This window comes from Geospiza fortis, unplaced genomic scaffold (genome assembly GCF_000277835.1).
Source record: "Geospiza fortis unplaced genomic scaffold, GeoFor_1.0 scaffold275, whole genome shotgun sequence".
Taxonomy (NCBI): Eukaryota; Metazoa; Chordata; class Aves; order Passeriformes; family Thraupidae; genus Geospiza; species Geospiza fortis.
Genome location: NW_005054341.1, coordinates 565,719 through 582,489, shown reverse-complemented (window position 1 = coordinate 582,489; position 16,771 = coordinate 565,719). Strand labels below are relative to the sequence as shown.

The following is a 16,771-nucleotide window of genomic DNA, read 5'->3' as shown; positions in this document are numbered from 1 at the left end:
GGCAATCAGGGCTCTAGGTGCGTGCAGTCAGGGCTCCATTACACCCCAGTTTTGATGGATACTGAGGTGCCTGGAAGTTGCAAGGCAAGCTGAAGACAAAAGGATGCACATCTTTTGATCCAACCCAGCCATAACCTGGGAACTGCCTTTACAGCACTCAGGACTGGATCTGGGCTGAGATCTCCACACGACATTGAAACCTGCTCAGTTCAAACCTAAGTGCCCGTCACTGTGCTCAGCTGTGCCTCAGCCCAAGGCAAGGCATTACTGGAGAATTAAGACCAAAAAAACCACAGCATTATAGGCTATTCATGAGACTGGAATTCAGTTTTAGGAAGATTTTGCTGCATCATTCCTATTAAACATTAGTCACAGCCAAAAATCCAGTGCAATTATTCACATAAAGCTGTAAATATAGCATGGCACTGTTACCATATTGGTTCCTTTTATATTGACATATAGGGCTCGTGCTTATCTCTGTGCCCAGCATGCAAAGGGATTAAATTTAGAAAGCGCTCAGCTATTTTCTCCCACTAAAGATAAAACATGAAAATTTTGTTTACTGGTTGTGAATAGTGATAATTAAAGGGATGTTTTCAACTGGAAATGTTGAAACTGACAAAACTTTTGCAAACTTTGAAGGCAGAGTTACAAGTGCTTCCAGCAGCAGTCAGGCAGCAGGCTTTGACTGGGAGACAGGGAATGAGATCAGCGGCCACCAGAAGATCCCTCTCTATCAATCTACCTCCATCACAGCTTGGAAAGCTTTGTGGGGAAACAGGAATCCAACTAAAATGATTTTCTTAATGCCAGGTGTACTGAGAAAAGGATTAATCTGGATTTGAAATGAGTTCATGCTCTCCATCAGAACAATGACACAAGCTGGCAGAATGAAGGTAGCGAGTCTGTTATGTTTGTCAACAGATAAAATTGTTGCTAAGCAAACACTACAGGCTTGGGATTTGCGGTTACAGCTTCATGAAGCCCTCCCCAAAGCATGCCTGTCTCAAAGCCACACTAACAATCCCTCATTTTCCATTAAACCATCTATTATAGGTGAAGTGATAAAAAATATATGAAATACACAGCATTGGTAATATTTATGTCTAGTAAATTTACCAGTATTTACTACTAGTCAATTTACTTATTTACAATGAAAATTGACAAGATGTTGCAGTTTTTATTTTAGAAGCCTTTTTCCCTTGCTTATAACTTTATATGACCCTGGGTAGAATTTCTTATCCCACCTGTGTTTCTTTGATGATGCTACTTTAGAAGCTTCTAATAAAACTTGATCCAGTCACTTTCAACAAACGCTGCAAAGAAATGTTAGCTGTAACACTTAAAATGTTATGGTTCTTTTCATGTAAATTGTTGGTTCCTAATGCTTTGAAGCAAAGACTTTAAACTGGGTAAGGATTCAGTGGTGGCTGAATTGTGATAACAACAGACTTCACTATTGCGATAAAAATAATTTCACTTCTGCTCATGGAAATAATTTTATTGCTGCATGTGAAATATTAAAAGAATACTGTGATAAGCAGCTCAAAAGCACCAGAAAAAATCTGATTAGAATGAAAGTGGTACCCAATTGTGCATTCCACTGTGAGCAAAAATGAAAGTGTGCAGTAAGTGTAAGGTGTGCCATCCATCTCATGTCCAGCATGGGGCAGAGGTTATAGGGAGCAAGTATCTCAAGGAATCTCCAAGATAATCCATGAAATAAATCCAAATCCATATGTATTGAATGTTATATCCATTTGTTCATGTTTGTTCATCAAAGGTTGGTTACTAACAGGTTTTTACCAAGTGCAGTTCTGCTCATGTTCTGTGGCATTACTAACCTATGTCCAAGGAGAATGTCACTTCAGTGTTTGCTGCTTCAGGGGGGGAAAGAAAGGAAGAAAAAGCAAGTTTTCATCCTGAATAAGTTCCTGAAAAAAGTCCAGGTGCAAATCATGAATAACAGTGGGAAGAAAGGTTTTTGGAAGTAAACCCAAGTTCCTTATTGCTGCAGGATGGTGGGAAGTGGAACAAAAGCATAAGAGAACATTTAAGCTTGTCAGTTCCATCTAAGTATCTTTAAAAACATTTAAGCTTATCAGTTTCCATCTAAGTATCTTTCTTTTGCTGAATTTCAGTGGTGTAAGTACTGTAAGAGCCTTCCCTGCAGAACATTCCTGCTGCTCCTCCTCACAGCCCCTGCAGAGGATGCATCACAACTTTTCCCTGTCCTCAGTAGCCAGAAAAAGCCTTCCTGTATTGAGGATTTGCTCAGAAATTGCTTCAGGCTCTAAAAGGCAGGCTCTGTGGGGACTCCAGTGTTCACTTCTAGCAGGGCACTACTCTGAAGTACCCTTATTTCTCAGCTCTGAGCTTTAGGGCCACAGGGTTGCTATAGGTGTAATTCCTGTCAGCAGGATAAAAATCTCTGCATTTATTCCCTTTCACGGGACAAAATGTCACAGGAAGAACAACATGGTAGGGATGAGAATGAACAAGCCACAGGTGACAGATTGAAGTTATTGCTACCTAAAGATTTAATTGTTTGATGTAACAATATACTTGTTTATGATCAGAATGAGGGTTGTGTAAGACCTAAACAGAAAAGGATTTGAGTAATGCCCTGTTTAAATGGAGAACATCTGAGAACAGCTGACCTATTCAGACCAGGTTTCATTGCAAAGAGAAAGTCTTTGCATTTTAGTACCCACTTAAACACTTGTGCAAGGGAGCAGCTTCTAATAACAACACCTTCACCCAGCATAGCTGGGTGCACGGGGAGGGAGCTGAGGGCCTTGTCTGGCAGGGAAGACAAGAGGCACAGTTCTCAGAAATATGCCAACAGTTGACCCAATCTCTGTTCCAAAACTAGGCTGGACACAGAACTTCCAAAGAAATGAAAGGCAATAGCTACAGAAACTACAACTGGCAAGTTGTACCTGTGGTACAAAAATTACCTCTCTGTCCATTCCCAACATAATTCACCTTCAGTCATCTTTTTCTACTTTTCCTGCAGTTTTCTCTCAGGCTTCCTTCCCAGAATGGGAGGTCTTGCCTCACAAAGTCTGTTGGAATCGTGCATCCTTCTGATCTCTCTGCAATCTCCCCTTCTCACAGACATCCACAAAGCACCCAGCAGTAGCCAGGCAGGTGCTGAGTGGTCCCATTTACAGACTACATTGCAATGAGTAAGAAACCCAAACAAACCCAACCCCAAGTGCTCTATAACAGATGTTCCTTCGCCTTTTTGTGTTGCATGTCCTGTAAGAGTTCTGGAGGATGGGCTGACCCAAGGCTTGCTGAAGCTGCTAGGAAGCTTCCCATCCACTTAGGAAAGCTTCAGAAATGGTCCCTACAATGTCTGACCCTTCCTAACCCTCCAGCCATGAGAGCTGAGACTAGCTAAAAGAGGCTGAAAAACCTAAAAGAAAAAAAAACTAAAAACATCCAGAATTGAGGCAAGTGCAAAGTCCTGCACCAAATTTTTTTTTCAAGAAGCTTGTGATGCATGACCTGGAAGAACCTTTTCCCAGACCAGTGTGCTGCTATCTGTATTTTTTTTCCTCCAAGGGTTTTGTAGCAGAGAACTTTGACTTTCTCTTTTATCTACATAGCCTAGCAGGAAGTTCATGCATCAGCTACCAGAAAAAAAACCTCAAAAACGGGGAAGGTGCTCAGGCACTGATGAGGTGATGTTAGTATAAATTTTAGTATCAATTTGATGCTTCAGGAAGTGCAGAGGACATGGTGTCTTGTGACTTTTTCCCCCATTGAAAATAACAGATGAACAGCCTTCCCTTAGGCTTCTAAGTAATTGTAGATTATAACAGTTTCTTGAATGGACAGCAGTTACCCTGCAGCTTTTTAACTTAATTTTCTCCTCGAATGAGACCTCTTCAGAACAGCTGGATGACTAGAGAGAAAAATTTTGTAAGGTGCTACTTGGGTTTATATAGTCTCTATATGTGCTGCTCACAGTAAAAGATAAATTAGTTCAAAACCTAATGTTTTGTCCAGGTAAAGTGGATATTTTCATGCTGTGAACATGGTCTGATTCCTGATTTTACTGGCAGGTCATTATAATGTCCTCTGTGAGATTACATGTTTTCTTTTTTGTCCATGCAGAAAGTATTTCCTTGAAAGAAGAAAATCATCCCTATCCTGGGATGCTACCAGTAGATAAAAGGCTTCTAAACTTACAGATCTACAAACTTCTTCAGTGTGTTCACGAGAAAGACAAGAAGCAAATAGAAAACCTGATCCAGAAGGGATTCCCAGATCTGATTAATTACACAGAGCCCAAGGAGGGATACAGTGCCTTCCACGTGGCCGCCATGAAGAACGACATTGAAATGTGCCGCTTCCTGCTGGAACACGGAGCGCGCCCCAACGTCCACGACAGCATGGGCTGCACCCCAGCCATGAAGGCAGCTGAGCTGGGCTATGAGGCCATTCTGGAATTATTAGCAACAGCTAAAGCAGACATGACTGCTGTGGATAATGAAGGGAAAGGTGAGTGAGAAGGAAGTGCCATAAAGCAATCCCTTAACTGTGTGGCACACTTACTACACGTGATGTGTCCTGCCTGTGGAGAGGAGCTGCGCTTGAGGGTTATCCTTACAGCCCAACAGAAGCTGTTGGCCATTACAGCTTTGATGAAAATAATTCTCCCTGAAGAGTCTAGGCCTTTAAATCATAAGTCTCCCCAGCAGAGAGCTGAGAGGTAACTTATAATAGAGACTCACATTCCTCCCATGGCCTGTGACATACTGAGCTCTGGCTTTCTCCTCAAGTAAAGGCTCTGAAGTAGAAATCTTTTTTGCATGGCTTCACCCTCAGTGAAGGGGTCTCTGTTGCAGACTGGTCAGCTGTGAAGCTCATAGCCTCACAACCCTTCTGGTAATTTCCTTTTGCACCCTAATCCCCACTGGTTTCCTTTGCAGGTATTTTGTTTTACTGCCTTTCACCTACAGTTCGTCACACCCACTGCCTGCAAATTGCCTTGGATTATGGTGCAGATGTCAACAGCTGTACCACTACTGGGAGGTCTCTGCTTCTACAAGCCTGTGAGCAGGCTCATGAGGTTAAAGATATGTGCCTGATTTTCTTGGAGAAAGGAGCAGATCCCCATGCAAAAGACCCGGTATGAACCTTTCTATAACTAAGAACAGATACAGGAGCATAGAGCAGAGTACATGACCTTAAATCCTCACATTAAAATAATAAAGCAGTGAAAATTGCTTAACTAGGTGGCCATACCTCTTCCTCTCTTCTGTACCACCCTATTTTTGGAGGAGAGGAATTTAAGTGTTCTTCTCGATTTTTATAGGTTTAGAGTGCAAATATTTCCCCAAACTTACATGTAACTGGATCAGCTGTTAGGAGCTGCAGTTCACTGTACTTCAGTGGAGCAGTGCTGATTTGTATTTGCCTTGATGTGCCCTTAGGTTTTCAGAGCTGAAATAGTATTCATTAAAAGGTAAGTTATTTTAGTGAATATTTGCTAAAAGGTAAGGAAAATCTGATGAGCAATCAAGGCAGGAACAAGGCATGAGGAAGTTTCTTCTCTTTTGTATGTCTTAATCATTTATTTTTTTGCTTCCTTAATTTAACAAAGACCTGAAAGACTGAAGCTCTGTGCTGTTGATAAATCAAGAAACTCAGGCTTTCCCTTGGAGTTATCCAAAGCAAGCATCCATTATTATCTAGGAAAAGACAATATTAATGTATTCGAGTGAACTCACAGAACCATAGTGAAATTCCCTATTGCTTTGCCTTCCCCATAGCACTCCTCCAGCCATAGCTCCTCATGCTCCTGCTTTCATAATCTGAGGTGGTATTTTGTGTTAGATGTTATAAATGTGCATGAGAAGATACCCACAGAATCCAGGATTCCTTAACTAAGGAATTGATTGGGCCTTATTGAAGGGACTCAAGCCTTCAATGTACTGGAGTTGCTGGCATCTGGCTGCTCTCTCTTGGCAGCCCTATAAGTAGATTCTGAAGGCTTACCTGCAGGGCCCTTTGAGGCTCTGAGGCTGTGGTTTGCTGGCAGCAATAGCTGGAAGGAGGCTCTGTGCTGCCTGCAGGCCACGGGGCGCACGGCCGTGATGGAGGCTGCTCGGGAGGGCGCTGCCGACGTGGTGCTGGCTCTGCTGCAGAGGGGAGCCGACGTGAACCTCTTCGACTTCGAGAGACACAGTGCTGCACACTTCGCGGCCAAAGGAGGCTTCCTTGAGGTATTAACATTTCTGCTGTGAAAGCATTGCTGCAAAGCCCAGCCTGGGTGGGTTTTTTGTTGTTACAGAGCTTTGCTTTGGGTTTTATGAGTGTGTTTTTGTTGGGGCTTTTTTGAGTCTGTTATCTCAGCTATCAAAGCGTAATGATCAGTAATCAAAAGCAGATTCTTTGTAAGCATCAAAGGGATTCCAGCAGTGATAGATAGGCCAGACAGGGGCTCACAGTGAGCTGGCAAGATTGTCCTTGGTGTCTACAACTACACAATGTTTCTGTTTCATCAGTTAAATAAGCATAATGCTATAGAAAACATTAATGTTATATGTGCATTGACCAGCTGAACATGGGAGAGAACTTCATTATTAGAATGGGAATGTAAGATATTGCATTTATTTGTAAATCAATCTCACATTTTCACATGTTAGGAACAGACAAGATTTTTGGTGGGACTCTGTTTGTTTTTCTAGATTCTGGCGATTATTTCAGGTTATGGTGCAGACTTGAAACTGGTTGCTATGAATGGTAACACACCACTTCATTATGCTGCAGAGGGAGGATTTACAGACTGCTGCAGGTATATAGGACAAAGAGGTACATTAAAACTAAATTACTTCACAACCATTATCTGTATTCTATTTCTGTGCTAAAGGAAAGATTTCATTAGGGTACCTCTGAAGGATTTGATTCTTGGGTACCCTGTGGCAAAATTCTTGTTCAGAAGGGCCTAACAGAGGCTCTTACCTCATGTGGATGAGAAAACATTTCTCAAAGAAAGCAGCAGAAACATCAGGAGGTTGTATAACTTAGTGTTGGGCAGTATTAAGTGGTTCTGGGTTTAGTTGGGTTTAGATGAATTGTATTGAAACTTCCAATAGAAAATAAATTTTTAATTTGATGATCACTTAAAAAAATCTCTGTGCAATCATGAGGAAAACTTCATGCCCATGGGTATTGAAACATGCCCTGAAGCAGCTGTGATCCTTTCCTGACTTGATCAGATGATCATCGCACTTCAAACTTTGATCCAAGAGCACCATGCAAAATCCCACATTATGTTCTTGTGACCAAACAAGTGATCCATTGCCAAATTGTAATGTTGGGGTATAGAAATAAGTGACACTTTAATCTTAGTTTGCTTCTTAATCTTGCTTACTACTTCAAGTAAAAATGTAAAGTTCCACTGAACTTCTCTTTATACATATTCATGGGTAGCTAAATAAATAGAGCACAGGTTGCTCAATGCTTCTCCCTTTGGGAAAAAAATAAGGACATGTGGCTGACCTTCCAGCCTGGGATCAATGATGTGGTTCCACCTACCACTGCTATTTATATAAAATTGTAGGCCTGTGGCCACGAGTTGCCTGTGTATTACAAGTTTCTTATATTATTAGGAAATTAGGAATTCCACTGCACTATTAGCCATATTGTGTCCATATTTCTAGGCTGTGATCCTACGTGGTCCAACTTGATAAATCTAACCCCAAGGGATGTTGCCAAGGCCGGTGGGTTCAAAGCAGCAGCAGCAGTGCTGCGCAAAGCTGAAAAAGCCCTAAAGAAGCCGGATAAGACCCTTGCGTGGTACCTGAAGGTGTACGACTGGTCCGTGCAGCACGAGGATGCCATCCGCAAGGAGTTTGAGATTGACGAGGAAGACGAGGGGATAGTATCCAAAAGCGAATTCATGGCAGTCATTCAGAAGCGCTGGGACACTGTGGATCAGGAACAAATTGAAATTCTTGCTAAAAAGCATGAAGTATCTTCTGACAAGATCAGCCTGGATGATTTTTTTAAAGGCTCAAAATACCTGCAGAAAACCTTTCTGCTATCATCCTTTGGGCCCAAAGCAAAGAAGATGAAGAAGCCGCCGAGAAGGAAAGGCAAGAAAGGCCTCCCTGTGCCAGTTTGTGTAATCCCCAAGAGTGAACGTCCCCTCAGGGAAGATGGCCTCCCTGCCTGCATGGTGGAGGCTGTCCCCACCATCCCCGAGGAGCAGCGATTCAAACGCGCCCTCCACACCGCCCACCCCGTGTTCGACGACCGTGCCTGGTACATGGAGGAGCCCAGTAAAACCCTCATGGATATCAACTACCTGGTCAGAGAAGGAGACTTTGTGTCTCTGCAGAGAGCCTTCGACCAGGGCGTGCCAGTAGACATGAAAGATAAATATTACAAAACACCTTTGATGGTTGCGTGTGCAAGTGGCAACATAGTTCTTGTGGAGTTTCTTCTGGAAAAGGGGTAAGATAATTTCTATTTAATTGCTGTTTTGGGAAGGCTTTCAAAAGCATAAATGTCCACTGAATATTTGGATGCAAAAGGCTACGGTTTGTTTTTTGCTTATATAACATTTAATATTAAATACTTCCCTAAGATCTCAAGTCACAGGGGTAAGTTTATTATTTTTCATATTTTAGTAGCATGGAAATGAAAACAACCAAGAGATAAGTTTCCCAGGACTGCAATTTTTGGTGTCTGGGCTGTTGATATTTGGTCAGCAGCAGAGGTTCATACCCAAGTAATAGTGCATCAAGTAGTGCATCCTCACAAGTGAACTCTCAAAACTGGAAAATGATTTTGGGGAAATCTGACTTGAAGGACTTGCCTGAAATCATTGAGGTGATCCTGGACTTTCCTGTTCCACATGCCTGGTTTAAACCTCCACTTTCCTCTGCAGCTGAGGCAGGCTGAAACAGCAGGATTTACATCAGAAGCCCCTGCAACTAATTAGCCTGCTCCTTGTTTTAGAAGTGCTTCAGCAATTCTGTAGCCTGCAGACACACTTGTGAAAAATCTCAATGACACCTTGAAATGAAAGTAATTTCAGAAAGATTCAGTCATACTTGTGTAATAGCATAATCTCTTATTGTCACACTGCTGTGGTCCTACAATCCTTCACCTAATTGCTTAAATGAACATTTTTCAAAGATATTTACATTAACTGGGTTCTTTCTCTACTATACATAGATAGAATTCATGTTAATATTAATATCTCAGGGAAAGGGGCTGTAGTCATTGCTCTGGTTCCTGCAAAGACTAACAGCACATGGATCTTTCTACACGCTGGTAATTACTCTGACATTCCTTGAGCATATGGAGAATTGGGTAATGTGTATATTCAGGTTTTCTGAAGATAAAGATGTAGGAGCTACCAAATTAATCCACCAGATTAATCTCTACTCCTTTTCCCAAACCTCAGTAGACAGCACTGGAGTCACATCCTATTTAACAATAAGACCTCGAAACACAGTAACTTAGCTTGAATAAATAGTACCAGTTTTGAGATTGTTCCAATAGACAGAAATGAAAATGGACAGGAAAGTTATCAGTAGCATTTAGGTTTGCATCTCTCAGCATCATGGGCTTGCAGTTTAGCATGGGCATTCAAATACCTTTTACAATATAACCTTTTAAGTACAGAACCACAAATCCACATTGAAAACAAAACAAAACATTTATCCAGCTAAATGGTTAACATTTATTACATTTAAAATTAAATTGGTGGTATCTACTTTCTATCTTCCTTCAGAAAGAATTAGAAGTAAATGAAATTTGGTCTGATGGGAAATTCTGTGCTTGATGGGCAGAAAATGCCAAGGAATTTTTAAATCAGTGCTGCATTGTCCCTGTTCCCACTGACTGGTTTCTTTCTGATAGGATGAAGTTAGGAAAAAGGGTTCAGGGGCAGACAGAGTCTGAGGCAAAGAGGTTGGGTTGAGAGAGAAAGTGAAATAACTGAAGAAGCTAATTTCAATGAGAATTAAAACAAATGAAAACTGCATACAAATAAACCATAACAGCTTAGTGACTGAAAGATAAGAGAGATAAACATGGTAGGTCAGGGAATTTACTGTGCTAAGATCTCATCAAAGATAGAATTCTGAAAAAGATTAAAAATTTAAACAAGGGAAGAAGAGCAGATGAATCTGTGCTTTTATATAGACAATCACCTGACTTGAAGAGCAAACAGCTATCGCTGGAAGCAGCTTCCTTCATACTTTTTCTTCTTTCTTCCTTCCTCCTTGTTTTTTGGGAAGACAGCAGCTTTTTGTCCATCAAGTAAGTGGGACAGTGTCCCTAACTCCCTTCAGGACCTCTAGGGCTGGTAATGCTTTTCCTCCCAGTTTCAACCAAAGGCAGCCTATTGCAGGGATCTCCCTTGAACTAGCCCTTGCTTTCTGCAGAGCATCCCAGTTTTAATTTGGGGCAGAAACAGGTCCTAGCCCAGCAGCACGGTAGCTGAATAGTTTTTCAGTGCTCAGACTCCCAAGGCAGACCTTGTGTAACTCGTTTGTCAAAGGGAGGAGCCGGTGCAGAGGAATGGAGCAGGCAGAGGGCAGCAATGCCCGAAAGGAAAGGTGAACACTTCCCTCTCGTGCAGGCGAGCTCTGCAGTGTTGCCCCATGTCCTGTAGCACCTCTTCTTGGCCAGAAGGGAACTTTCTGAGTTCCTGAATCTGCTTTCTGCCATTCTCGGTGAAGCTGGAGCACTAACAGCCTTTTACAGGACTAAGGTGTTTGAATGCCTGTGTTTTTTGCTGTACCCATGAAAAGCTCCATGTGAAGGACACTGATGGCTTAGGGGGAGACATGAGCAGCACCCAGGCACACTTACAATTACTATTCCGTGCCAAGTTCAGGGACTCAAACAGGGTCAGAATAGCAGTATGAAAATAGCTATTTACATTGAATACGCCACTGCAGTGGGCAGTTCCAGCTGATTGCCCTGGAGCTGTTACTGTAGGCACCCAACAGCTTCAGCTGCCACAGCTGCTCTTACCCTGTGCAGGGCTGATGTGAATGCAACAGACAACTTCCTGTGGACCCCTCTGCACCATGCCTGCTACAATGGACACCTGGACATCGCTGAGGTGCTGGTGAAGGCTGGAGCAGCTGTCAATGCCCGTTCAATAGGCGAGGCCACCCCGCTGATGAGAGCTGTTGAGGCCTGCAGGCTGGACATGGTCTATTTCTTAATCACTGCAGGTGCTGACGTCCAGGCTTTAAACAGCAATGGTAAATAGCAATGCCTCCAAAACAGGCTGTTTCTTTATTAAAAACACCTGGAACACTTGGAGAACTGTTCTGTGTTTAGGGTTGCTGTCAGGATTGGGATGAAGGAACAGGTTCAGTTAGTTTTCTCCAGTGTGGAATAATTACTGAAAAAAGGCTTTCTTGGGCTTTGCCTATCTAGAAAATGAAGTAACATGAATAATTACTCAATTCAGGAGACTGTTACTCCTCACAAGATACATACAGAGTTTTAAGTGGCTTTAATGAAAACATTCTATCTAGTTATTATTATTTGAGGGAAAATTGGATTTCAGCTGGGCTTAGAGTATAGTCTGCCACTCATTTAAGTGATTTATTTTGAGGCACAGGCAGCCCTGGTTAAAAGACTTCCTTGCTGCTCTACATGTAGATATAACTTCTGAGAAAAAAATATTAACAGAAAACCAAATCTGAGCTGGTACTGAAGTGTTACCTTGTCGCAGCAGATCCCTCCTTCAGAGTTATTTTCACTGTCTCTAGAGTAATTTAAAAGTTCACATGCATCACCTTTCAAGCTGTTGCTCTAACATAGGAAGCAGCATTGCTACACAATGAGACTTTCCTTGCCAAAATGCCTAGTGGTGAAACCCTGCTTGTAGAAGGAATGTGTATTCCTTATTCCTTGTATCATGTGGAGTTGTGATTCACACAGCAGGTCAGTCTCACAGATACTTTACAGCCAGAGTCTCATAAGAACCAGGACAGGTTTTTTCCCTTCATTAAGCACTGAAGCTGTCCATTTCCATCAGGGGGCTTTCCCTTGCCAGCCACAGAGCAAGCAGGGGCAGAAGGAGATGGCCAGCACAGCACAAGGTCAGGAATGCAGACTATCTCCTAGTGCTAACTGCTCTCAGCTCTCAGAGATCAAAATGACAACCTGCAGGACCAGTGTATTGGGCTGCAAATGGCAGAACATTAGGAACAAAGCAAGCAATACAAGAATTCCAGCAATATTCCTGCAAAACGAGTTTCAGGGCTGGTGTCTGCCAGGTCTTATTTCTGCCAGCAGTGCTGATGACCACTGGTCCTCACACCAATGTCAGGCACACTGCTGGCCATATTAGATTCAGTTGATTGTCCAGCTGCAATAAACCAGTGCCAAAGTTAATTTTCATGGTTTACACAGATATTTCTTTTTTTAAATACAGGAAGGAGTGCTCTCGATCTTGCTGAAGTACTTGAAGATGCTACAATAATTGAACTCCTCAAAAATCAACTGCAAATTTTGGCAGAAGAACAAGAAAAAGAGGAAGCAAAGCCAGCAAAAGGTGGGAAGCCAAAACCACCAGAGCCACCGAAATCTGTGAAAACAGAGGTATGAGGGATGGTAACAAAGGACTGATTTGCTAATAGTTAGCAGGGAGCTGCTTTCTTTCTATTATTTACCACCCATTCCTCTCTAATGCTGTAACTTGGGCAGCTTTGTTAAAGTGGGTATTTTCAGATGCCCATACTGTTCTTGTGAGTATTAGAACTTGTTCATTGGTTGAAATTTTTCTTGCTGATTAGACAAACTTCATGTCTTCCCCAGACACACATCAGAATGATGTCCTGTATCACTAACGGACACAGAAAAAGATTTCTTTTTCTTTTTCCTTCCTTCTGAAGTATATGCTCATCCAGCTCTGTTGTGGTAAACACTGAACAACTGGTAACCATAATTTCTTAAAGGGAGAACCTCTTTTTTCACAAGATAAGAGCAATACCCTTCAAACTGGTTAAAAGGTTTTTTATTCTCCTAGTTGAACTCACTGAGACAACACCAGGCTTGCTAACTTCCTGTTTCCCATTTTGTGCCATATCCTTCCTCTTCCACTACTTACCTGAGTCCTGTTTCTCAAATCCCACACTGATGTTTGCCTGTTTTATTTCTGAATGCTTTTCCTGCACCCTCTGGGAGTCCTGAGCAGCTCAGCATTGCCCCATTCCCAAGCTGACACCAGCCTCCGTGCCCACATCTGGGTTCTCCTCCTGTAGATGAGACCTTCCTGATTCACCAGTGGCACTTTTAGTCACATTCAGCTTGCTATTTAGGGAGAAGTTGAAATTATATCTGTGTGACTGGAGGTGTCTTTCAGCTGCCCTGGACAGTGCAGTAAATATGTCCCAGTAGCTAAATGTTGGCATCCCCTTGCACAAAGGTTTTGAATGTCAGGGACAGCACAGGACTTTCATAGGCAGGAGGAAGACTACCTTAGGTGCCTGTTCATTCCTCACTTGGAAGAGGATGGGATCACCAGTGGTACAAGGTGACTGTCTTGGGAGTCACCAAGAGCAGTAAATGTTTTAGTGCCCAAGGAAGAGAGGTGCCGTTTACCTTTCAAAAGGGTGGCCCTTGCAATTTTTGATTTTAAAAAATCAGCTTTGACAGAAACAGGTTCTGAAGAGATTAGGAAAAATACCCCCCCAGTAAACATCATAGCAGAGCATCAGAAGATGCAGGATGCATGCTTGGCTTGTGAACATGATGTATTGGTAAAATTGGTACCTTCTTCCCCTTCAGTCTCCAGATGGATCTCCGCCACCTGAGGAAGAAGCTGTTCCTGAAAAGACAAAGCGTACCCGTAAGGACAGTTCTGCTTATTGGAAATCCTTGGCAGCGAGAGAAGACAAAAATGACATCTCCTTCAGACCCAGGAAAGTATGTACAGCAGCAAAACAGGAGTGCAGTTCCATGGTGACTTTTGATCTCTTGCTGAGATCAAAACTCAGAACAATCCAAGCATTCATCTAGCTTAGAGATGATGTGACACAGCCTGGAGAGGTTGCCACCGAACAAGAGTAAATTAAAGAGTTTGTGGATGTATAATTTATAATGACACAAATATATATATATATATATAAAAGACATATATTTGTGGAAATCAAATATTTGTTTTATATATATCAAAATCTTTTATCAAAATCAAAATCTCTTATCGGATTTTTAAATTGGATTAAAGTGCAGCCACAGTAAAATAAAAATGCAACTACATTTATGACACATATTTTTATACTCCTGCTTTTAAAAGATAGGAGTCTATTTGCATTGCATGGGCACCAACTTCTAACTTGCCCTGTTGATTAGTTATCACATGATGACTTTTGGCAGTGCCAGATACTGAACTAGATGGATCACAACACACTAAATATTTGCTACCTAGAGTTGGAATAGTGGAAATAAAACTTTTTTGTCCAGGTCTTGTCATACACGCTTAGAAATAACTGAGAAACAGAACAACATAATCACAGTGAAGTAATTTTTGTAATATTTTTTTCCTCCTTAAAAAGGAAAAGAGTGCCACTGCTGGCTGAGCAGTTATGTTTGGAGTTTGTTTATCATTTCCCTAACCCTGATTTATGCTAGTTTCTGGTCTCAGAGGACTGAGGCTACACAGCTGATGAACTCTACAGCTAATTACTATTTTCCACTCTGAGGATCGTGAGCCCGAGTCAGTAATTTTAAATAATTACCTTAAGATCTTCTTTCCCACATTATCTGTAATCGGAGTCTATGGCATGATACAGATTGGAAGTGACAACAAGAGAATGCTCTGTTTGTACACACACACATTGTTGACCTCTCTTCTGCTGGGAGGCCACACTGCTTCTTTTCTATGTCTCACAGTGGAAAGGAGTGCTAGAACGTGCCTCTCTTTGGCTGACAGTATCTTCTTAGTGCCTCTGTTGCAAAAGGCCCACCAAATTAACTACACAAACCTTTATTTTGTAGATATGGAGCCCTGATGCCACAGCAATGCAGCTTGCAGAACAGAGAGAATTGCTCAGTGAACGTGCCACTCTTTGTGGTCACATGGCAGATTTTACAACCCTCTTCAATAGAAAATTTGAGAAATAAGCACAGCATCTGCAAAAAGCTACTTCAGCATGTGTTTTGAGGAGACAAAGATGTAAAAGGCTACTCCTTTGCAAGGAAGGAATCGTGCAGTGCTCAGTAAATAAATCTCAGTTATCATAAAAGAAAATCATATCAAGTTTTTCCTCTATAGATTATGTTGCTTACACACAATCTTTTGTTGAGGGCTTAGTCTGGAAAAAGATTGATCCTCATGTGATTCCAAGTCTTGGAGCTGGCTCAGTATACTTCATGGAATAGCCACTGTTGTGACACACACATCTTTTGCAAAGGTGTGGCTTTATAAGGCTTTCTTCACCCCAACACAAAACTTCTTCCTGGAAGATACATTCCCCTTCTACTCTAGATATGTAGATATGAAGATGGCATTCAGAAAATAGCTAAGACAGCAAAGTTCTGAGTTGTCTGTAGAGGCCACAGAGACTTTACAGCCAGGACTATCACAGTGCCTCATGTACTTCTTTCATGTTCTCCCATTCATTTTCCAAAGCGCGTGTGAGGCCTGAAACTGCTTCCACCCCAACAGGCACATATTGTTTTCCTTCTGATTTCTTGAAAGAATAATAATCTCTGTATAACAACCTGTAATCCATTTTTCTCCATTCTCCTGGAGAAAAACATTCCAGCGGGTCTGGAGGCCCCCAATCCCTGCACCTGAGCCAAGGGACCTGTCTGTGATGCCAGTTTAACATTGTGACCCACCTCTGCAGCCAGGTAACTGAGGTTCTTGGTAACACATCCCTTGGGGGCAGTCACAGTGAAACAACACTGAGTGACCAGTGTGTGATTTTTATCTGTCAGCATAAAACTGCTGCTGGCTGCAGGTGATTGTAAATAACAAAAATAGTAGAGCTTCACTTAAGTCATAGGAGGCAGTGTGGGCAAGGAGCCCGTGAACAATCGTAAATGAAACTGCATCTCTGAAAGAAGGACAAGCAACGGGGCAATTTGCTGAACAGTAGCCATCAAAATAAAATCAAGCAGCAGCCAGAAATTATACTGTAAGGTAGAACTGTTTCTGGCAGAGCTCTGTCATGGATGTTACCTAGGACAGTTCACAGCTTTCACATGTCCAAGGAGGTTTTTCCTGGTTCTTAGTGCAAGGTTGAGCAGCACACCATTCCTTGTGGGATCCTCCACTACCTGTGTCAGGAAGAGATCATCAAAGCTTTCCAGGAACCTCCTGGACTGTCTGTACTTTGCTGTGTCGCCTCTTCAGCTGTCAGGGTGGTTAAAGTCCCTCACAAGAGGGGAGAACCAGGACCTGTGTATTGAGGCTGCTTTGAGCACCCTGCATTGTGGCATCACAGTGGTGATGGAATAAGGAGGCTGTGTCCTGTGCAGGACACCCACTGCAGTCCCTAAGGGATGGGGGAATAGGAAAACCTGCTTGGCCTGGAGGAGGCAGAGCCACCCACAGCTCCCCTGCCATCAGGCTGGCCTGGGACAGCGTGACACAGAGCAGCCCTGCAGGCACGCAGCCCCTCAGCCGGGGGCAGTACCTGAGCAGCTGACATCCCAGCTGCCCCTGGCCCAGCAGGCCAAGGACAAGGGAACAGCGCAGCGTCCCGAGGCTGTGGAGCGTAGCTGGGATGCTGACAGAAGGCTTGGCACATCCGGAAATGCC

At 42.6% G+C, this 16,771-nt stretch overlaps 1 protein-coding gene across 1 annotated transcript; it reads left to right on the top strand.

The window, feature by feature from the left end:
• The first annotated feature begins 4,136 nt into the window (after positions 1-4,136).
• Positions 4,137-15,126, top strand: ANKEF1 (ankyrin repeat and EF-hand domain containing 1). The gene is made up of 9 exons (XM_031058313.1): positions 4,137-4,515; positions 4,947-5,146; positions 6,093-6,242; positions 6,708-6,831; positions 7,683-8,478; positions 11,026-11,222; positions 12,437-12,603; positions 13,792-13,929; positions 15,001-15,126. Exons 1-9 carry the CDS (start codon positions 4,170-4,172, stop codon positions 15,124-15,126), a joined length of 2,244 nt encoding a protein of 747 aa, XP_030914173.1. The 5' UTR covers positions 4,137-4,169.
• Positions 15,127-16,771: the final 1,645 nt, after the last annotated feature.

Excerpts from the sequence above, each read along its gene's own strand:
- ANKEF1 (XM_031058313.1), top strand. The coding sequence starts at position 4,170 with ATGCTACCAGTAGATAAAAGGCTTCTAAACTTACAGATCTACAAACTT. Across the intron at positions 4,516-4,946 it reads TGTGGATAATGAAGGGAAAG|GTATTTTGTTTTACTGCCTT; the intron begins GTGAGTGAGAAG and ends TTTCCTTTGCAG. Across the intron at positions 6,243-6,707 it reads CCAAAGGAGGCTTCCTTGAG|ATTCTGGCGATTATTTCAGG; the intron begins GTATTAACATTT and ends TTGTTTTTCTAG.